We start from the raw sequence: 24151 nt of genomic DNA on the forward strand, positions 1-24151 counted from the left end.
ACTTCATTTGCAAGATTCAGCAGTGTAAAAACACTCTGTATCAGCTGGAAAGGGGAGAGGCTTGCTTAGCTGGATTAAGAACTACCATCTCCTTTCATTCGCTGTATGGAAATCAACTTGCTGGAGAATGGCATTCAGCAACCCCCCCCCTGGCAGTGGCCGCAGACAAGCGACTGCATGGGCACAGCGTCTGGGGCTCATCCTGAACAGAGAAGTGTGCAGGGACTGTGCCCTGAGCCAGCCTGGGAGCACTCACCCGGCCCAGGCAGAGGCCACGGAGGTGATGGAGTGGGGCTGACCTCGGCAGGGATCTGGGGATCCGACACACAGCCCCTGGCACAGAGGAACCAGAGCTTAAATTCACAGTGGGGTCAACAAAGGCTTGCCAGCCTCTCTGCCCCCTCCTGCCCTTCTGTGGTGCTGTGAGCCCTGCAGATTATTCCCTGCCCTAACCAGGTCTGCATTTCACGTTAAGTAATTCCTGTTTTACTGCACAGTTACCCAATCCCACGTAATCCTAGGACCACTGTATATTTAACTGTGAAGGACCAGAAATTCTTGAGGAAATTAGATTTAAAAAGTACAGGCTCCTCTCCCCATTGAGTTTTTCCAGAATATGATTGATTTGGCATCTAACCCAGACAGCAGCTCTGTACACGACTTTCACATAATAAGAGAGCATCCACCTGCTCCCCTCTGCTTCCACCTTCCTCTGCTCCGTGCAGCCTGAGCGCAGCATCTGCCCTAAGCCAGCTAACACCACTAATGTTGCCGCACTCTTTTCCAGTACTTAAACATACTCCTAAATAAAACTCCGTCCTGCAGAAATCTCAAATCCTAACTTGCAGAATTCTCTTCTTTGCACAGACCTATATTAAAGCTTTAATTTCTGTGAAAATCCTCCCAGCTGAGAAGACAGAACACAAAAACAAATTTCTCTGTGAGATCATGCTGGATGCATCTGTTGCACACTTTACTCCAAGGCGCAGTAGCCCAGGTTGATAAGGATGCTGGAAGCTGGTAAAATATTTTCTTATTTTGGCCTAATTAAGCATGGCTTTCTTTGTACCCATTCAGTCAAAAGCAGAGGTTATTTATTGAAAGAGAAGAAAAACCATACTGAGCCAATATATCTGCTGCTGTCTGAACCTGCACCAAAATATTTCATCTGTGACTTCCAGCCCATTCCCAACTGTGCTAGCAAAGAGCAAAAGAGCACAGGCAGCGCAGATGAGGTGTTAGATTGGAAACATTTGACAGCTGATACTTTTCAGGGAACTGGATGTACCAAGCCCAATAATTATTTCACTGGCTGTAAAAGGCAGAAACTGGGGTTCCTGGTGGATGTTTTCTTCTCCTGTGCTTAGATAACATTGCTACCAGGTGTGGGCCATATCCCACCACAGTTATATCCCTCTGAATTAACTGCCTAGGCTCTGAGAAGGCTTTTTCCCTGGACTTGCCTTGCTAATGATGGTAAAAGGGCTCCGCACTGCTGGGGCAAGAGCAATGATCACATGTACTTTTCATCCACTGGTCTCAAAGCAATTTGTAGAGCATTAAGTAATGTTCTAAAATGGACGTGCATTATCTTCCTGTCCTCCGGGCTGGGTGAATCGAAACACACAGATGCTAGAAGGTTTGCCATGGTGACACTCTGAGTGAGAGGAGATCCTGCAAGACGGGGACAAAGATTTAACTCCCAGACCCCACCTGGCTAACCTGCCTGGCCCCAAGAGGAATCCTGTGCTCACCTGGTATTTCTTATTGCTGTGCCCCCTGCCAGCCTATGCCAACTTCCAACAAAAGCAAGGAAGAAGCTGAACCACTAAAACATTCCAGCTTGTGGGATTTTCCTTGAGACACTGTTGGTGACATCTGCATTAGGTCCCCTTTCTGCCCTGTTCTCAAAATAACTAGAAAGGGACAGGCTCCCCTCTGTGTTCTTTAAGCCAGCCGGGATCTGCTCAGAAAAGTTGTTCACCATGCTCCCCTCTACAACTTGTAGCTCAGGCAACTGGTTAGTAAAATGATTTCCCGAGCACTTACAGAAAATGGGAGCTATTTAGTGCAGCTTCTTCCACGGGCCTGGAAAATTCAGTTGTACAGGAGGCAAAATTCAGATGGGCTTTATTTAACATGGCTGGAAAATCTGGCAAGCTTGAACCCCAGCTCTGTCCAGACAAGACAATGTTTGGATCCTGCTCTCACATCATGGAGCAGACGGTTCAGTCTGTGTGTGATCAGACTGCAGATCTCATCACCAGAAAGTATTATTGGGATCATGAGATTAAGGATTTAAATAAAGGGAGAAGACTCAATATTTATATGGTTAATGAGAATAACCCAGTTATATTAGTTGGGATTATCATTAAATATATGGCAGTGCTGATAAAAACCTGTGGCTCACAGCCGGAGCATTAAACATATCTCTGATTTTCCTCTGAAATACATGTTATTGACTTTGGGGTTCTCATTCCTTCCTCCGAATTACCGGATACTGGTGCTTTTTGCAGACAAGGCCTTAGACTGAGCAGAAATCACTTTCCCCTAGTCTAATGACCCTTGTTTTCCTAGGAGGAGTACATCACTGGTAAAGCTTAATCTTTATTGAATCCCCTCATGCCCCTCCTCACTTTAAGCCCATTCTCATTTATTTTAGGCTTGCAACATTTAGATTTCACTGTGTCTGTGAATGGTGTAATGTCCACCGCTGTGGGTAGGAGCAGGGCTCTTTCTAGCAATACAGATGTCAGCCTGCTTTGAAAGCACATTTCCAGCCCCAAAACCCAAAGTGTTACTCCATTCATTCGCGTGGACAGACCAGCAAATGGAGGGGCTGAACTCCTGCTGGCTTCAGTTTGAGGTAAAATTCTAAAAGACATTTTCAGGATGCAAGGAATAAGCCAGCTGTAGGTGCTTCTTGAGTTGTTTCATCTGTCATCTCCGAACACTGGAGTTCTGAAATGTTATAAGCCCTTAATCTCATTGTACAGAGGCATTTTTCCTTTGAAGGCCTAACCGTATATAGGCACTGCTTTAATTGGCCTTTACTTTGAATAAACCACTCAAGCTGTTTTCTGAGATCTGCTTTTTGATTTTCGATTTTTTTTTTTTTTTAGCTAACAGTATTTCATCACATACCAATACATTTTGATCATAGACTAAAAACACAGTTACATGCTCTATCAGGAAAATAGCTGTTTCAGGTTGTCTGTTGTCCTCAGTAAGAAATACAAACTCTTCAGAATATGGAAATTTATCTTGGGGTTAGGCCAGGGTATTTAAGAGGAGAAATAGGATGAAACTTGGCAAAGATGCAGCTACAGCCTTCTAACAGAGCTACAAAATAATGAAAATAGTTTCACACAACGTGCAATTAATCTGCAGAGCTCACTGCCAGGAGTTCACTGAGGCCAGAACACAGCGAGATAAAACAGGTAGAGGGGGGTGTATGTGGGGAATGAGGACATCTCGAGTAGAAACAGCAAGTTTTACCAAAAACTCATGAAGACTGGTCCACAGCGACCCAAAGCCTGCCTGTTCTCCCTAGCTAGATCAGCACAGGCAGGGGCTACTTCTTTGAAACCTGGCTCCTCTTTTCCATTCAGCTCCTCCTGGCCACATCTACAAGACTCTAACAAAATCCACAAGCTGCAAAAAGAAAGGAATTCTGGTTTCAGGACATGTTGCCATGATGGGAGGTTGTTTCCCTACTGATGCAATTTATCCTCCACAGTACTCCTGAGTAGCCAGGTTTGGCCCCCAGCGATGCGGCAGGACAGCGCGATGCTCGGTGTCAGCACAGCCAGCAGCACTGTGCTAGGCTGCCAGCAGAGAAAGCAGGAGCCACATCGGGAGGCATCCGGGGGTAGATCAACCAGAAACATGGCTCAGTGTGCTGGCAGCTGTACCCACAGACGGCTCCTGCACTGCTGGCCAGCCAGATTATTCCTGCTGTCTACACATGTGGTGGAAGAGAGGATTTCTGTCCTCCGCTGATCTGGCAGGTCCCACCGCACTCCCTGCTCCTCAACCACTGGATGCTCTGGTCTGTTTAGCTACACTTACTAGCTACACCAGCCACGCCCAAAGCCCTTTATTACTATAAAAGTAAACACACTGGCTCTGAAGTACAGCCTGCAGTTCAGAGAACTGGCCAGAACTCCATGTTTACCCTCAATGACATTTTAGAGTACAGCAAATATTTATTTGTTGCAGTTCATCCCAATTTTTTTTTTTTTAATCATAACCTGACATGTTTTTGAGCACTGTTATTAACATGCTTCTAGATATCTATGTTATTTCTTTGGACAAATAGTTTACTAATCAGCCTAAGCCAACACCCCGACCAAGCTGTCTTTCTCCTCTGAGTGCCATAAATACCAAAGAGAATCACTAATGATTTTTCCAGCCAAGTTTTCTTTAATGGACTTCAAATCAAATTAGGGAGCTGATAGTTTAGCAGTAGTAGGTATGGAAGTTCAGATTTCTAGAAACAGCTAGAAAGGGGAGAAGAAAAACCATCTGTCTGCCTCACAGTTACCTGTGGATTGATATGGTGCCTGTCAGATCTGGGTGCCTGTTCTTTGTATGGCGATTCCCAGCCACATTAGATGACCAGAGGACACATCCTCTGAATGACAGCCACTCGAAGGCCTAAAATAGCAGATTCCTCCATTAGCCTAGCAACTTCTGAGCCAAACCCATTTATTGGGGTTGAAACCGTGGGCCAGGATTTCCCTGCAACCTTGTGTGAATCCAAGAATCGCCTGTATCAGGACATCATACAAGGAAAGGGAGACAGCCAGTCTAGGACAAACAGTAGCTGGATCCCTATCAGATGTTTCCCTCGGTTCTTTCTCGCTCCAGAAGTATTATCAGTGCATCATCTTTCCCCTTGCTACCCAAAGTCCTTAGGACAGCACGGAAGAGCTGGAGCTTTGCCATTTTCACAAACAGTTCCCTTCTCTTTGAAATGGCGGTGTGCTGCTTTGGGAAAGTGAACAAATAATTTTATGCTCAGACAAGACAAAGACCAAAGGGCGCTTGTTTAGAAAGCCACAGATTTCTATGTCAGGCAAAATTCCTTAGATGTGGTAGATGGGCTGTTATGCAGAGACAAACCAATTACAGACTAGAAGCTGAGCAGCTCCTAATGAAATTAAATACATTTTGATCTAGTGGCACCTCTTCCCCTTGCACTCTATCCATCGCTCATTTTAACTACAACCTCTGGGTGATATCACTTGGAAGGCAGAAAGAAAGGCAGCATAATGCCGATTTTGTTCTCTGCAGTCTGTCTCAGTATGGTGGATGGTTTCCAGGGGAGAGTTTTAAGGTGCTGATCAGGATGCATTTTATAAATGCTGCAAAAATAGGAATAATTACTAGAGGAAGCCAGCATGGATCTCCAGCGACATGGCAAATAAAGCACATACAATTCTTTGAGGAAACCACAAGCTTTGGTTGACAAAAATAGCAATATAAATGAAAGAGAGTTTTCTGAAGTGTATATTTTAATACCGCATGACATATAGTAGAGAGTTACTTTTAAAATGGAGTTCAAGTACATGTACTTTAAAGGATTAAAATCTGATAAATGCGTGGACTGAAATGAAGTCCTCTGAGAAAAATCATACACAAAGTTGCTGTTCTAGCAGGGACCCAGATGTCAAGGTCCAGTATCAACATTTTTCCTAACCAGAATTTGTGGATAACCCAATGATAAGAAAAATAGCAATTACAATGAAGCCAAAGCAGACATATATATTAGGCTGGTTGGTGAGCTATACCCAACAAACAAAATACATTTTTAAAAGATATTATACATTAAAAAGTAAGGAACAAAAGGACTTTATGTATAGACCGGGAGATTACATCCCCAAACTAGCAACTGTGAAAAAGATTTAGTGGTCACAGTGACTAGGCAATTCTGCATGATCTCCTGTGACAGAAGAACTGCTGAGTACATGAACAGAGGGCGAAGAAGAGGTGGAAGACTATTTTAATCACATTCAGGCATTAGAGATTGACGTGGGAATACAGGTGAAAAATTGGAGTGTGAAGAAAACAGACACAAAAATATTCAATAGCAGTGGAGGAATGAGTTAGAGAACAGCTTGGAGAGCTCAGCTTTTTACATTACCAAAAAGTCTAAGTACTGACTTGACAAGAGCATATAAATGGTTTATCAAGAAAAAAAGAATATTGGTAACTAAAGAGCTCCTTAATCTAGAAGAGAAGGGCAAAAAGAGACACAGACACCCAAAACTGAAGCCAGATTCAAACAGGAAATAAAGTACATGCTGTTAACAGTGAAGGTGATCAGCCATTTGATCAAGCCAGCAAAGCATGCAGTCGGCCTGCTTGATTCAAAACCTTCTGCCTTCCTCAGGAAGGTGCAGCAGCCAAAGACAAGTTACTGAGCTCAGTTTTGGAACAGGCAGGTGAAACTTCTGGCCAGAGCTACACAAGGTGTCTGAGGAAAAGACCTAGTGGCCTTAAATCTGGGAAACAGATTTCTCATCTCCCTTTTCTCTGTCCAGTTGGTTCTCGAATGTGGAGTGATCATCACGCCATGGTAATTATCTTTCCGTGATAAGCATTTTGTAGCTTTTACTCTTGTACTTCTTATTTTCCTTATGGTAAAACTCCAGGCATTTTAGGAGGAGATTTTCTAAGCAGCAGGGAGAATCCAATTTAGATACTCAACGAGCATAAGAAAAAGGCATTTTTATACACTAGGTAGCTTTGAAAACTTCATCTTAAAATAAAGACATTATTAAACGGGTAAGGAAAATGAACCAGTCATATAACTTACCCAAACTACACTGTGAATTAATCTAAGAGCCAAAGGTCCTCCTTATTTCTAGCCTTTATCACCACATATCTCAGTGCCTGACAATTCTGAGCATATTTATCATCAAATCATCTGTGCTATGTAGAAAACTGCCATTAGTCAAGTTTTGACAAAGCAGAGCTGAGGCAGACAGAGCTCTGGTTCTTGTACCACTATCACACAGCATAAATAGAAATATTCACATTGTGTTGCCCTTGCCTGATGCATTTACCCAACCAAAGAAAGACACGAAGTCAGAGCTGGACTTCTCAGCTGGAGTAGAGCTGTTCATCAGCTTGATAAGCTCTATGTGGTATTTGGAGCTAGCACTAAGTCATTTCTCTACAGTGTAATGAGCAGTGAATGTGTAGACTCCCAGGAGGGATTCATCCATGGACATACAGGCAAAAGTAGATACAGACTTGGGAGATCTGAGTGTACTTATCTACTGCAGAATCCTTCTGCCTTTCTTCGTAGCTCCATGTCTTCTTGTCATACTCTTAGTCAACACCTCTGTTTGCCATTAATTGTATGTCAAGAAGTGTCTAACAATCTGATTAATTATTGTTTCTCAAAACGGCACATCCAAGGCTCCTGCACCCACCAAACAATTTTAAGCTCTGGATAACAAGCAGCATAAACTCAGCTGTTTGGAGCACCATCCTCATGAAATATTTGGCAGACTCTTTGCAGTGTGTGGAGGCAGCAGCAGCAGCAAAAATGCTCAGACCATTGCTTTCTTTTGGCATGACAGTAAAAATAATAAATTGAAATTATCCTAGAATTTGTTCAGTCGAGTGCATGGAATCTCATAGGGTTTTATCTGGGGGCTGACAAAATAATTCTGGGTTATAAATTCAAATTCTTCATGAACAATGGACTAAGGTTCACAAATTTTTACAATGGGAGTAAAGAGTAAAATCCTTTCTTTAGAGTATACGTTTTAAAGTACAAAGACCACAGATTAAAAAACTCCTTGTGTCTTGGGTTTTAGAGTTTTTTAATGTTGTTCATCTTCTTTTGGGTTCTTCTTATAGTGGCTGGCATTTTCCTACACAAAGCAGTCCCTACACAAACTCTAAAACATGTTCGAGGATACTGATATTCCCTATTCTCCAAAACTACATGAAGCTCTTTGTTGCTCATCCTACAAAATTCAAGCTGACATTTTTGTGTATATGCAAGTTAACACAATAATCACGTACAGTTTATTATGTGAAATGAATGTGGTCAATGGAAAATCATATAATCCCATGCTTGAAGCACTCAACTGGAACTTGGCAGAACTCCAGATTTTGGGCAAGCCACACAAGCACTCTCTGCTTGACTGTCCAAGTCTACAGCAAAGATCATGATTATCTTCCAACTCCTTTGGTTTAGACTGAAAACTCTTTGTGGTATAATATTTAGGACAACAGGACACCCTCTCAGTTAAGGCCTGAACGTGTTTGAACAGTACCAACACCACATTTGAAAAATCAAAATACTTCTTGTTTTCAGTACATGGTTTTGTTTTAGTTTCTCAGAAGTGGGGCAGAAGAGGACCCGTGCTTCAGTCAGAAATGTCTGCAAACTTCAGACGTCTGAGATAGCACGCCTTAGTTCAAACAGTTCTGGGTTTGAGCCGCAGCTTAGCAGACTGTGCTGGCCTCCCAAGGAGCTCTGTGACATTCCACCTGAAAAGAACTGCAGTGTCCTAGCGGATTCAATTCTCATGTTCAAGGGAATTATACAAAAATCAGCTCTAACTGCGAACAAGTATCAGACACAGGCCCACGTGGCCAAACGCCAACGGCTCGCTGCTGAGTACTGAGACTAAGCCAACCTGACCAGCCTCAGACCCACTACAAGATGTTTCCCTGGATTTGCCAGCACACTGATCCTTGATATGTCACAAACTGTGTCCTCTCCAGCAGTGAAATTACCTATAAATTTCATGTAGTGCAAGTCTAATAACTTGGACAGGTAGCCTTTGAAATGGTTGCTCTGTGGTGCTCGGGCACTTGCGGTACTAGCTCCGAACAGCTGCAGATTTATGGGCTCAAGCTGGTGTCAGATGCTCCCTGTGGGGATTTCTAATGGAATGATGTAAATAAATTCACCCATAGCATGTCTGTAGCGAAGGAAAACTTACCTCTGTTTTCCCTTTACTTTGACAGGACCTCCTGGTGTCTTCATCTGAACCCCATGCTGTTGCCTGAGAAACCAAAACGCACAAGTCACACAACAATGCCACCAACCACCATGTCTGGAGACTCCCAAAAACAAGCATCTCCAGAAATTTATACAGCCCAATTTACAAGAGCTGTTGTGACAGTAAACATGTATCTCGCTCCCACTGTGCTCACAGTGCACACAAATGATAAATAGATGAAATGTCCAGAGGCAGAAGCAACTGGAATGTTAACAAAGGCAAGGCTTTAATTTACATGTAAATACAACTTCTGGTCATCATTCAACTGGAAGGTCCAAGACACAAGTCCCAGATGCTGAGTCCTCACCCATTTTCAAGCAGGACAGTGCTGTATAAAACCACTGGCCCTCATCACCAAAATAAAAACATTCCCAACAGCAAACCCAGTAGTTGCCTACAGATGCGGTGGTCTCCTCAAATTTACCCTCAAGATTATCACCTTCTAAGTAACCCTGCAGTGACGTGAGCTGGATAAAACAAGAACTGTGGGTGGACAAGCAAAACCCAGACAGACGAGAAGAGTGGAGAAAGGCTGGATGGTGACTGGTGATGTCGGAGAAATGGGGCCAGACCCTGAGGTGGAGTAAAATGCGGTGGGCCCAATTGACTGAGGACTGCAAGATCTGGACCAAGAGCTGGTGGGAGTCCCCAGCCAGCCTTGCGTAACTCCTTCAGAGCAAAGTGGCCCCTTCCTTTGCAAGGAAGGTCAAGACCAGCAAAGCTGTGTTATAATTTTTAGATTTAAGAAAAAATCAGAAACATACCCAAACGTTCTATGCCCTCTGCATTTTTCCTCCCCCCAGTACTTTTTAAAAATAGTTCTAACAAATCCAAGCAGGTATTGTTAGCTGGAGGTGAAAATACATATAAACATCCATGCTATACATAATACATCATTCTGCGAACAAGAAAAATAGCTTTGTTTCACAGGGAAAGGCCATGCTTGCAAAGTTCAGATACAGATCCAAAGCTCCCCTAAAAGAGCCAGATTTCTTTTTTTTCCCAGTACATTACCCACACAGGAAATGGCTTCAAAGTTTGGCCCGGATCTGAACTCTTCTTGAACTTTTTCAGTGCAGCCAATTTTATTTTTTTTAAACCCTAGTCTTCCATAGAAATTGTCCCCCTGACACATGATAAATCCTGCTTCTTGCTGGAGAAAGATAGGAGACTACCAAGGAGAGGGAATGAATCTGCCCCCCAAAAAACAAGCAAACAAATAACTCCACCATAGTGCCATGAAGATACTTGCTCATAACCACAAGAAATATTGCCACCGCCCAGGAAATGCATTTATACATCTAACTTTTGGAGAAGGCGTATTTCTTCCTTACTCCAAAAAATGCTATCTTGTCCATCCGCTGAAAATTCAGTTCGATTTGGCTTAAGTAAAGCTTTATGAGCAAATGCAGAGGTTTGGTGGGAGAAGGGAAGAGCGGAGATCTTTCCCTAGGAGTCGCTTGGGAAATAGCTCCCATGCGCTGCAGTCCAAGCCAGGCTGAAGGCCAAAAGCTTGTGCCTCAGAAGTGTTTGTGTGAGAGCTGGGATGAGTCCTTGCTGGAAAGGATCGTGTAGCCATATCCTGAGAGGGGATATGTCATCAGATGAGAAAGCTCGCTGCGATAAGCTGTTACAGAACAGCAAGAAATTTTGACTGGCAACTCCCAGGAAGCCTTGACATCTGCAAAACAACTACACGGCGGCGTTTTGATCTCCAGTCCCAACTCTGGCCCTCGTTCATCTGTCCACAGCAGTTTTGGACTGTGGATCAATTTTTGAGAAGCTTAATATAAAACAACTCCAGAAAAGAGATCGCTTATAAGGTGCCTCTTCGTTCCATTTCAGGAACGGGGACAGGGCACTCTCCATTACACTGCCTGGTTTAACTTAACAGTGCTTGGCAGGCCAAAATGAAAACAAAAATCGTGGGTTACTACAGCGATCAGTGCTCTGGTTCCTGTGGGATCGTAGCAGAGCAGCAGAAGAATACGGGCTCCTCAGGGACACCTCGCTCCTGCTGCCAGCCACCTGCAGCCACGGCTCTGCGGCATGTCGCAAACACAGCTCGTGTCAGAGCACCGATCCCCTCCAGCTATGTTCTTGGTGCAAAACGCTGCATTTCATCAGGCAACAGTGCCCTTCAGCTTTCTGAAGCACCACCTTGATGAGTCTAGTGATAACAGAAGTTCTTGGTGACGGCCCAAATTACAGGAACATGTTGTTTGTGACTGCACCATTAGTCAGGCTGCACTTCATTAGAGCTCAGAGGCTAATTAAGCTATATGGCAATCCGGAGCATATTTTACAAGTCTCACAAATCTTTGGTGGGACAGGGAGAAACTAGTCTGAGGGTTGAGTAACTCCAATGACCTCTAGTGACTCAACGAAAATATTCATGACCCTGCAAAGAACATCATGTCGATAATAAAAATATAATTACAAGGCCAAGCAGCAAATGTGTGTTTAAATATCGTACTCCAGGGTATGAGCATGTACCAGCCAGCTGACCCAAAGCCGAGACAAGTCCTTCTGCCAGGCTCTGTGGAGCCCTTATACATCTGTGGTCATAGCCTTTGGGTTGGAGCTGGCGAGAGGTCCTGGGCAGCCTCAGATCTCTGAGCTTGGCACCTTAGCATAAGCTTTCCAGCTTTGGTTTCTTTACTTGACTGATCAGCTGTCTTTTCAGATCCTACTGCAGTCATCTCTGTTGTCCTGGGCTTTCTGTGCAAACTCCCTGTGCAATGCTGGCGCTCTACTTCCTGCATCTCACTGGCATGCTCAGCCCAAGCCTTTCCTTCCCAAATTAAAGTATCTTCCTCTGCCTTAGATTCTTTTTGCCCCTAACTCAAACTATAACCAAGTGAATACTATTTGTTTTTCCTGCTGAAAGCTGCCTCTGCACTCTTGGCTGTGGTACAAAATGTATCCACCAGACGTTTTTGGTCACACAGTTGGGTCATCATCCTGAATTTATAATTTGTTTTCTCAGTTGTCTGAGCCATTTAAGTTCCCTAGCTCCAGAAAACATATCTGGGATTATTTTTGTATCTCCTGCTACATCTGCTCATCAAAAGCAGCAGAGTGGACACCTCTAGACCCATGCAGCAAAAAAACAACTTTGGTGGCATGGGTCATGGAAAACAGCCTGGATAAAGATATGACAAAGCTGGCAGTAAGACTACAGACAAATACAGGACGGTATGTTCTTCCTCCTAGCTCCTTCTCTACCTCGTACATGCTTAAGCAACCAAGCAAACACATTTCTAGGTTGTCAGGGTGGCAGGACATCAGCAGTTCCTCCTCTTACATCCTTACCAACAGCATTTCAGCTCCTCACATCAGTTCCTTACAAACTCTAGAGCATCCCTTCCCTTCTGCATCTCCCATAGAAATGCAGCTTGTAACAGTGTTCCCAGTCACTTCGAGCACCTCCTGTACAACCACAAGGTCCATGTGCAGAATGGATGAGCACTGGATTCAGATGCTGTATGAATGAAACAAGCAGCTCAGGGCTGCAGCTGCTGTGTAAGGGAAGAGCCACACAAACCATGAGCAGGACTGCCCAGCCATCTGCGCTGATAGGCGCGAGAGTGCTACCAACTCAGTCTCTGAACTGAAAATGCAATTAATGGGCCTTCCATTCAGCACATTTGCATGGATAGCTGCTTCTTCACATCCATCTCTATCTCTGTTCTTGAGCTCTCTGCAGGCTCTTTTTTTATTTTTTAAGAAAAAAAAAAGAAGAAAAATGGGGAGGAGGCATGTGTTATGTAAGCATTTTTAGGAAATCACACGAAGGAGAACAACTACAGTCACACAACTATGTGTATGCACATGGTGCAACACTGGCCAAGAAGAAAATTGACAGAAATGCATTACAGTGACTATGCTCAGTGCATATATAAGCATTCAAATGCTAGACCCAGCCACAAAAAGAAAGAGAACGTCTCTTCTAATAAGTTATGAGCATCACGGTTTGCTCCCAGTTCACGCTGCAGATCAACACTGATCTAGAAATTCTAGCTCATCATAAGCCGTCAAATCAGTTATTCAGCACACACTGCTGAGAGAAACTTTCTAGATACACTTATTTAATTACCTGCACATCCCAGCATTGGCATCCAAAGTACCTGCCTGTCACTAGCAAGTCCTGTTATCAATAGGTGTGTGCATCCTCACATGCTGATGTGAAAATCTCCTCAACTTCTGTGGACCAGCTTTTACATTCAGGCCAGCAATTTATAATTAATTCAACCACCACATGTGAATTTAATAGATTAAGCACAGACTAATCCCTGCACTGTACCTAAACAACAGAGGTTGCTGGAGCTTTTTGCTCAAAACCTGAACACTGCTTTAAAACTAGAAAGTGAAGATTGGACTAGAATAGGTTACATGCGTATTTATCGGGTAAATTAAACCCATTCTTAGTTTCTAAACTCTCTTAATATAAACCCATCCATCTGTTACCAACCTCACTCCCATTAAATAAATGCTCTGTACAAGCTACTGGCAGCCTCGCACGCCTGCAGACAGGCCGGGAATCATGCTGTTCTCTCCTGTTATGGGGAAAAAGTGTAACACAAAAATGTGCACGGTGTATGTTTGGAAGGAGATGAACAAACAAGTACAGGCTTACGGCAGAAAACCCGGAACTGAGTCTGTGAGAAGCCCAGCATTTTCTCCCAGGTGCTGAGCTCCTCGGGTTCCTGCTGACGATGGCAGCAGCAGCAGCACCATGTCCGCCAGCCTCAGGCTTGCAGGACTGCTAGCAGCAGGGGCCTCCACTTCCATCACCCCTCTGCAGTGCACGCAGGAGGCTTCTCAGTCTGCCCGAGGAATAAGAGGTGATTTGGTTCTCTGCTTGTGCTGTGCAGGGCACCCTGGCCAGTCTGCTGGTCACATCACCCTTCGCTGAGTTACCCGTGAGGAAGGAGGGCAGGAGGCGCTGTGGGATGGCAGCGGTTGTGCACTGGAGCTGGCAGAATCATTTCTTTCCCTATGTATTTCTTTACATCTTCCTTTCCAGTAACTGCACAGGGAAGACTTGCTCCAAAGGTGGCTTCCTGTGTTCCTTACACCAGCCCTAAATCTGTATTTCTTATTTACATTTAGAAATTGCTCTCTGAGCAGCTCATCTCACAGCAAGGCATGGAAACTCTTCTCCAAGTCAGGGGAGAGGGGTTATAAAGGGACCATGCTTCTGGACTGCATTGTAATACTGCCAACTTCAATGGACATATTTACATGCCCTACTAGGCCAGTTTGGCTTAATCACATACTTAAGGACTTTGCTAAATTAGGGTGCAGGCAAGTCCTTTAGGCAGTGACAATTCAGAAGCCACTTTACTTCCCTACATGATGTCAGCCTTAGCCTTTTCATCCATATTGATAAACACGTATTGTACCTCTAAAATACAAGCCACAGAATTCTTGCAGATAATGACAAATCCATTTTTAAGTTTATTTCTTTGTTTCTATATACCTTGCAGTCTCCACAGAAGACAGCACCAGTGTTAATCTACCCTCCCCCAGGCAAATTCTACAGCATTACACACAAATTGGTAAGCACCGAGTCTAGCACTAAGAAATAAAACCCCCCCTGAAAGTCATTTCTATAGGCTGGGTCCAGAAAATCCATGAAAAGGTTCTTGTTTAACTTAGGTTTCTATTAAGCATATTGTAAAAAACATTTCTACACCACTTTAGTTACTTCTTCCCTATTAAAACCTACAGGACTTCTCCATAAAGACCTGTTGCCTCAGTCTAAAAGTGGAAAGTGAAATTCCTTTTTGAAGCATTGGCTTTTGTCTCTCAAGGACGAGGCACATTTACAGCGCTCTATAAATAATAACTTATTGAAATCCAACTTCTTCATAACAGAGCACAGGAGCTTAATACCCTAGAGGCCATTTCTGAAGTTCCAACGCAGGTAATTCATTAAAACTGTGATAAACATGCCTGATAAACAGATAACTAATACCAAAATGACATAATGGCAAGCCTCAATAAATAGTTCTGCTTCATCCTGCACCACGCACGCTGCAGGTCACTGCTGCGTGCAGTGACAGGTGTGAGGGATGGCCGCAGGATTTGGTCAATTTGTATGGGGGGGACTTGGATGAAGGGAATTGCTCGGTGTTTTATCAAATTAATTGATTTCCCGTAAGTGATCTGAGAGCCTTCAGGCTGCAGTAAAACTCAAGCTCTGAGTTTAGTTTAAAGGAGGTACCCAACATGCAAATCACCAGCTGGGCCCAGCTGCGTGGCTCTGCGGTAGTGGCTGGGCCACAACCGTCTGGGAAGGCCTCAAAATCCAACGCTTAGAAGACAAAGGCTGGCAAACAGGCAAAATCAGTGGGTCCCAGTTCCCATAACCTTCATCTCAGAATCCGATCTGTTCTCTGTGAACAAACATCAGGCTCTTACTGTCCGGTGATGGATTTTGGCCTGGCATTTGTAGATTGCTGAGCACCACCGCTCTGCACCAGAACAGAAGGGGATGCCATGCTCGGGCGCAGTAAGGAAGGCAAAATTCATCAGAAAGAAGGGCTGCCTCATTTTAACAACAGATCGTAGCTCAGTTCCAAAGGACACCATTTTTCGGTATTCATGTTCCCCTGTATCTCACAAACTCTTACACATCCTGAGCATGAGAAATGCAGTATCAATGGTCTCAAGTTCCTCAGCCCCAGCTCACCAACTGCACAAGGATGACAAAAATGCTGTACATCTGCACCCCTCAGATGGGGTGGGGAGCTTCCAGTACTGACTGCTTTCACTGCTAAGCTTCACTGGTTTAGAGACGAGCCTGTCCTCCCACCTTATGTTCTCCAACTGTGCACACATCTGGATGGAGCACCGCTGTGACACCTGCCACAAGTGGGGCTCAGCCTCCTCGCAGGCAAGCTCTTCTGCCTTTGATCCAGTTATCCCAGCCTGACGAGCCACTGCACATGACCTCAGTCATGGCAACCCTCTCTGCTCACACTTCTGTCCTGTCTCAAGTGCAAAGTAAAATGCTTTAAATCTCCCACAGCCTCCCTTCTGCACAGGGAGCACATCCCAGCAGCACAGGGCTCCTGGCAAGCTCCTGTCCCAGGGAAAGGGAGATGGGTGGAAGGGTGCAAGGACACTGGTGACCTCGTCACACAGGGAGCTAAGGGTGTGCCTTAAGAGATGCTACACCTGGACTGAAGGGCTCGTGGCAGCCAGGGATGATACCCAAATTACAGGTTTTAGCAGCAGATCGGATTGCAGCGCTGCCTATAAGGGGAAAGGAAGCAGGGATACACACTGTGCTGGGGCTATATGCTGAGCACACTCCGACAGCAATATATTTATGCAGCAATGTTAGATGAACATGCCAAGATGTTACTTTGGAAGAAAGATACAGCTCTGGAGAACAGAGATAAAGATGGCACTGGATTTCTGTTTCCACTATCTACTGTTTGTATTTTTATCATTCTATGTAAAGAAAAATGCCAGTCTGCGGCAATGATTTCATTTTGCTGATGATGTACTTCACGTAGCTTGAAAGCTTAACACGGCAATGATTTAGTTGCAAGTGCTATATGGGAATACTCACCTTCTCTTTGAAAAGTTAATCCACTGGATATTTCTATTGCTTTTAAGTGTGCAAAAGCATGGATAGGGCCAAATGCAAATTGACAGCCTTAGTTAACGGGGACATTTGGCATGCAAAGTGAAAAAAGACCTTAAAGCTCTCGCCTGTAGCCAGTTTAGAATGAATGACAACACCCAGAACTGGAAAACAGCACGGAAGATGTTAGGGAAGGATGACTTACAGTGTTTCCTATTACTGAAGATCAAAAGCATACAGAAACTGAGAGGAGACTTTTAGCATATTGGGTAATTAACATCCACAGCAGAATTTGGTTTCTTGCCATGTCACATTCAGTTTATAGCTTATGACAACAAACATTTACTAAATATACTGGAGATTACAAAGACGTAAGATTATATGGTAAATCAATGAAATAACTAAATAAAGAAGTTAAAATATACTCAGTCAGAAATGATTAAAGAAAAATTCACTGAAGGTGAGAACAGGTCAGGAATTCACGTACAGCTGGTATGTGTGAAGGTTTGGTTGGCTGTGGCCAGGTGGGCACCACACAGCACTTTCTCACACCTCCAGCACCGATTGTTCTGTAAAGAACAGGTTTTGTTTTTTTTTTTTTTTTCTTCAGTAGCTACAAACAAAGTACAACAAGCTATTTCTAAGAAGCCACTAAGAATGGAGTCACAGCAATGGTCGCCTTTGGTAAAGTGGGGACAATTCCTCCTTCGAGGCCCCTCTACCGCCAAAAGATGTCCATCTCCACCCCTTTATGTTCTCTGGCAGAGTCGCCATTCACAGCTAAATCCCTCCTTCCTCTTTGTGTGCTCCACTGATGGATGTGACAAGACTTCTAAGCAGCCTCCTCTCACTGTTTTGCACAATGATTTCTGGAATAGGAGGTTCAAAAACCCTCCCAATGGACCAGCCCATATTCAGTACAAAATCAATTTACCATGGCTATAGTCTCCTTTGTACTTCTGCATCAAGCAAGGCTATTTTATTCTCCTTCATTTTTCTGCTCCGGGTTTCTTTGCCATTGTGTCTCTTTGAAGCTCACTGCTATGTAGAGATGTTAAGGGTTCTCCACTATACACGCTTTTCTTTTTTCCACTTCTGAGACAGACTGGACAAATCCTGCACAGTCAACCGAGTGCATTTTTGTACACCCACATTAAGAGTTCAGCTATGAAAAGCAATCTCCCTATATATGCTTCAAATCAAAAATGTAATCACCGAATCACATGTGAAACCTCTGTGTATTATCAGCTTTCTAAAGTGGGGAAGTCTTGCATTCTTTATTCCTCTCCAGGTTACATCACTGAAAATACTTGTTCAGCATTTACTTGTTTGCTTTGAGAAGGAGCTAAAATAAGTTGGAGGAAATGCCCAATTTGGATCCGATTCTCCCAACAATTAGGCTGAGATTCAGGAATCAAAATCAGCACATCTTGCAGTATTAAAGAGACTAATGAAGAACTCAGGATGACATTTTCACTGTTCTGTGCCTCCTGTTTTTCTTTAGGGAAATCACATCTATTGCATTAGTGGGGGCCTAATACTCTTTCGGATGACAAACACTGCAATATATTCTCATTAAAATCGTATAAGAGGTTGAGCATGGGTTGAATCCTGTCTTGGCTTGAAAAAAGGGGGCAGTGTGCAATTAAACAAATAAAATGTGCATGTGATTCAACTTACCCTATCAACATTCTTTTCTGGTTGTGCACTTAAGCTTGCTGTAGTGCAACCAAAAGGGAAAAAAGGCACTGGAAATCTTTAATTAAGTGAAAGATGCACTATTGAGACCAAAGGAAAGCTTTGAGATTACTTTAATTAGCCAGGGCCAGTTTTGAGCAAGCCAGAGAGACTGGGAAAGTTTCGCAAGGCAGGGTAAGAACAGAGATGCTGCTTGAGCCTAAGCTGCATGGGGACCAAAAATGAAACCAGACTTTCCCTTCTGCTCTTCCCCATTTTAAATAACAGCTTTTCAGCTTCAAGAATATGAGCAAAACAAATTCTAAGTCCTCAGCTTAAGTAAAAAGGAGTCTTTGTACTTTCTCTGTTCAGTTCAGCATATGTCTGAATTTCTGTTTGTTTCGCAGATCTAGAGAAAGAACCCAGACTCCTGTTCCTAGACAGCAGGCTTTGGACGTGTGCTGTGGTAGCATGCGGAACACTCAGCTGAGCTCTGATGGGCATTTCTGCTTACAATTAAATGGCAATCCTCGCCCCATTGAGCCTGAACCCCAGGGTTAGGGTGAAAGACGTCAGGTGGCTGCAAAAAAACAGGCAGAAAGAACAGAAGGGAGCAGCGAGATGACTGATACTTGCAGTCAGGGAGTGCACATGGTGCACAAGCAAGTGTGGTGCAACCTTTCCAGTTAGGTTTTTGGCATCGCACCTAGATTTTGACCTTTAGCCTCTCTGGTTTCTGTGAGGTTTGGTGCTCACAACCACAAGCTGTCAGGAACACTTCTGATAAATCATTGATAACCAAGAATCAGGAGAACTTTTCAGATGCTACCAGGCTGGGCTGGAAGAGGAAGTCAGTGATGAAAAGCCCCCCCATGCTTCGTAAAACAGATTTCAGTATCTTTTTTAATTGTTCCATAGCTACATTGTGCATTTCATACCTGCTTTCCTCCGCCAGGTGCCTAATGCTCTTGATAAGCTAATTACAGCCTTCTGCTTATTTCATGTCAAGCTTAACTCCCCAGTCTGAACCTAGCCTGCAGTTCTGGCATGTTTTTTCCTTAATCTAAGACCATCTGTGCTCCATCAGCAAGGAACACTTAAATACCGCGAAAGTGAAGAACCAACAGTGCTGAATTCCCTGTACGCTTCCCCCAACTCCTCTCCCCAGCAATCCCAATTAGGTGTGAAGCCAACATCCATCCAGTCCTAAATACACTGGAAGGCTCTGAGCAGCCTATAGTTATCTGCAGCCTTATCTCTGTGAGATGCAGCAACACTTTTAGTGGTCAGGGGGGAAATGACAAGGCTGACAGGACCCGAATCTCCACTTTTCTTTACTTTTGGATCAAAAGCTTTACGCTCCAAATGCCATCACGTCACCAGCAGCACATGCAGTGGTTGAGTTCAGCACCTGATCAATATAAAATCGAACGCTTCTCTCGGAGAAGCACTAGCAGCCAGTCTGGATAAAAGTAATGCGGTTGATTTATCAAGAATCAGTGCTCAAGCCTCTCATTTATCGCTGCAGAATGGAAATGCTCCACAGTTTAATTGAAAACTGGACTGCCGGCTTAGGGAAGATGGCTGTCAGCCCCTCTCCTACCCCACCACCAAAAGTTTGGGTGTACCTAACGCCGCCCAGGCCTGGCAGGAGGCACTTCCCACCTGCTCTAAGTGGCCAGAGCCCACTGCTGTGCGTAGCATCAATCCACCTAGCTTCCTCCCAAGGCTGGGGAACAGATGCCTTCAGACTCCCTGCTTGGGCTGTCACAGTTTGCCTTGCTTTTGCCTCCTCTTCTCCAACACCAGACGTCAGCACCTGATGCCGTAGTGAGCTCTGCCAAGCTCCAGCTCAACAAGGAATTTATTTGCTCCTTCTCCTGCAAAGGAGACTCTGATGCGGTGTCTTTTATTCCTTCCTCTCAGCTCCTCTGTTCTGCTCTCCCATTTGCCTGCTCCTGCCAACACGGGATTTATTTTCCAATTTTCTTCACTTCGAGTCCTGCCCTTGCCTTCCCTCTGCCACCTGTCCCTTCCCTTCCCTCCCTTCCACCACGTTTGTGTCTGACCTCCACCAAGGTCAAGCGTTCTACAAATGAGTTTTGAGAATACGGATTGTAATTAAGATGGGGGAATACAAACTGATTCTCCAACAGGCTTAATGCAGCGTACTGCTTTGTGCTTCTTCGGTCAGACTCCTTTTTGGTGGTTTTCAATGCTTTAACATTTATCTTGTCTTTAAAAAAAAAAAAAGCCTTGTTCTTAAACCCTCAGTAACTGATTTCATAGCAAAAGCTGCTAAATTTGTAACAATTATATTAGCCACATACATTTTTTCTCCTGTCACTGTGTTTACCACTGGTATATTTATGAACCATTGATCATTCCTTTCTGTCCCATGCATCAAAATCCTCTCCTCTTAGGCAACTGCAGTTTGTCTTTTAATACTCCCAGGCTAACTTCAGAACTTTTTTGTCATGCCTAATAAAGCTTAAAGCTCTTCTCTTTGGGCACCCTTGCAGCCTATCCAAACGGCTGCAGCCCTGTTATTCCTTTTTCTTTACTTCCAAGGAAATAAAACACTCTCAAAAACTCAAGCCATGCTTTGCCTCCTGTCTGAACTAGTCCATGCTATCCAGGCTGTCCTCGTAGAGAATGCACAGAAATAAGCAATCTGTCTACGCATCTCTTTCCACTGACTCCCCGTGCTTGGTCTCCCCAGTCTCAGAAGAGCACAGTCTCCACTTGGTCCTGTTATCAATAAAAGCGTATCAGATGGATATAACCACGGCGTGGTAACTTTTAGATGAAACAAGTGTTTTAGTGACTGTAGAGTATCTGTAAGATGCTGTTCCTCTGGACTGTTGAAGCTGTGGTGGTTCCCAACACCCCACCACTAGATTTCCTCACCCTCCTTCGCAGGTACAGCCTGGGGAAGGCAGGGAAAACCTTCGAGGCCAAAGCTCTCTGAGGCTATCAAAGGAGGGGGGGAAGCTGTGTCTGCCATGCTGGGACAGGATGGATGTCCTGAGGGACTGATGAGCAAACTGTTCCTGTCTCAGCCCTGGGTGGATGGTAACAGCTGCGCAGGCCGTGTTAGTGACTGCTGAATAGCTCCCGGCTCCAATAATCCCCTTCCTATTAGTCATTCAGAACCATTACGTTTAAAAGAAGCTGTAAAACACACATCGGCTAAACTGTTACTAACAGAGAAACCGGGATTATTTATCCAGGGAAAAAATGCATGCGCTGACATGAAATGTATTTACTACAAAATAATTCATTTCTTTTTTTCGAAGAGCTCAACGGCTGGTTTTAAGGGAAACATATGAGGTCATCCATGGGTCCTCTTAGAGAGGTGCAAATCAATAAATGGTGATTTTTTAATGCTCTCATTATAAATGACTGGATGCTATCAGGGTCAAACTTAATCCTGTGCAGAGAGCCAGCGCAAGGGACATGAATCATTTAAATCTCTCTTAAGCTCCACTTTGAGTATAAAACGTAGATATTTCCCTGTATTCTCAGTCTTAAAAAATAAAAATTAAATAAAAAAGATGCTTTTTTTTTTCAGTAATTGGCCCAGATACTCTATTGTTGGTGTTATGAGATGCAGTGCCATGTACTACCAAGGACTTCTCTCACTTCTGACTTGGCAGCAGATGCAGTGGGGTGCCAGGACCTCTCCCCAGCTCGCCGAGCTCCTCTGCTGGGTGCTCAGCGAGCCCTCGGTTGGCAAGTGAAGCTCAACAGGTCGCTGCTGCCACATCCACTGCTCCTAGGTGGAGGTGCTGCATTCAGCCCATCCTCTTTTACAGCTTAAATTAACAATCCCAACCTAACTGGGGCAGAAAAGTTGCTTTCTCTGCCTTGTGGCAAGACAGGATTCCCAGCTAGAGAATGAAACTCTTCCATATCTAAGAACACCCCACATCCCTAAAATAATAAAATAGTAAACAGTGATAGATAATAATATAAATTAAATAATGTTATTTATATGTTAATATTTTCGTATTAAACTCAGTTTATATAAATGATGATCTAGTTAAGGTGCAGCCTCTAACAAGAGGCTGCTTTGCCTGCCAGGAGGTCCCGCAGAGCTGGCTTGTTGGCAGCAGCAGAGGATGGAGGCGTGGGCAGGGCAGGGGACCGGCCACCAGCTCATGCAGGTCTCCAAGAGCCTCCTGGGGCACTGAAGTGAGAAGCTGCCCACAGAGAAAACAAGGGCAAACGGAAGAGCTGAAATACATTTGGCAAAGATACAGAAGCAACGCTGGTGTCAAGAAATGAGAAGTCCGTGAGATTTCTTTTTCTCATTTTCCTTTTTTTTTTTCTTCTCTGTATAAGGATGTTTAATGGTCCTGACTGTAAGTTGCAAGGAATAAGAACATTAGTCTTCATTTCTTATACATAAAATGCCTGACAAGGTTTTATCAAATAAAGAGCCCAATATGCCACTGTTATCAGTAAGTGACTTCAGCAGCTAATTAAATTCTCAGTTTCTGAATCCTGCTCATAATATTTGCTGACAAAGACCAATACCCCTGTAGTAATTTTGGCATTTAAGTGAGGTGAGGCAGGGAAGGAGGTAATGACAACTGACAAATTCTCCAGGAGAGCAGGCTGACAATCCACAGCTGACAGTCCTCCTGCACGCCTCACCTGCCCTGTGAGCCTAACAGGCTCATTCCCCTCTGGATGTAAATCGTCTCCCTCGCCTTCACTGGCTCCGAGCAAGCTGCCCTGCTCCGTGCCAAGTATGAATGCAAACAGCTATGGCTCCTGAACCTCTTATACATGCTATACAACCCCATATATGTATGTATGATCCTCATGTGTATGTGTACATATATACATGTATGTGTAAATATATATGTAAGCATATATATGAGAACTTCCTAATGCCTAAATACTCATTTTAAAGGGCAATTGTATTGATTACAACCAAGCAGTGTGCTCTGAGACAGTTTAGCAAATCTATTAATGCACATATTGAAATTATTCTCACTCAGTGGAGCATGCAGCATGTTCTTAACTTTGACAATTCTCAAAGGAAAATAGGCATTTATTTAAAGCTAAACACGGGCTTAAAAGCTTTGCTAGATATAAATGGACTCCTGAGTTGGGTTCTCTCAGACAGAGAGGATGTTGTGTTCAGAAATCACTCAACACCATGGAGTGTGACAAGAGATTTGCTTCCCCTGCTCTCTGCATTTCAGCTGATGAGTAGCATCAGGACGAAGCTGGTTCCCAGCAGCTCATGCCAGAGCCTTTTAAACACCACAGTTCCCTGCAGTCCTCACTCAGTTGGAGGAGTGTGTCCTTGGAGAATGAAGTGTGGCCTCCAGACGTGGCCACCCCCAGTTTGACATGCCTGGTTTTCTTCTGCCACCTCCCACTCTGGGTAGAAATTCTCTCTTAAATAAATCCTGCGAAGGGAAAACCGCACCTGAAAGCTAGTCTAGCTCTTGATCTGTCATTTTAAGGAGGGGTGTATTCAGGGAATAGATTTGATTTGGGAACCTGAAACCATCAGAATAAAAAGCTGAATTTGCCAGAAAGTTTGTTCAGCCAATATAAGCTTTATTATGGAATAGCTTTAAACCTCTAGGCTGAGAGTGAGAGGTTTGAGGTGCAGCTTCAGAAGGTGATTTATGAATAGATTTATATGTTAATCTGTTAATAAAAAATGTAGCATACTGATAAAATATGTGACAATCATAACTCAGCTATGAGCCACATATTAAAGACTTCATCTGCTCTTGTAGAGGTTTTGATTATGTTTTTAAATGAGGGAACTGCATTGGCCTAAAAGTAAAGAAAGAAATGTTTTATC

General features: G+C 43.9%; 1 protein-coding gene across 6 annotated transcripts in view; it reads right to left on the bottom strand.

Moving 5' to 3' along the window:
* Positions 1–24151, bottom strand: part of SEMA5B (semaphorin 5B) — a 260527-nt gene that overhangs the window by 74229 nt on the left and 162147 nt on the right. For all 6 annotated transcript variants that reach the window (XM_068687501.1, XM_068687504.1, XM_068687502.1 and 3 more), the window contains exon 7: positions 8976–9038. In XM_068687501.1, the coding sequence (XP_068543602.1) occupies positions 8976–9038 (63 nt within the window). The remainder of the gene's footprint in view (positions 1–8975; positions 9039–24151) is intronic.

Source organism: Anas acuta, chromosome 6 (assembly GCF_963932015.1).
Source record: "Anas acuta chromosome 6, bAnaAcu1.1, whole genome shotgun sequence".
Classification (NCBI taxonomy): Eukaryota; Metazoa; Chordata; class Aves; order Anseriformes; family Anatidae; genus Anas; species Anas acuta.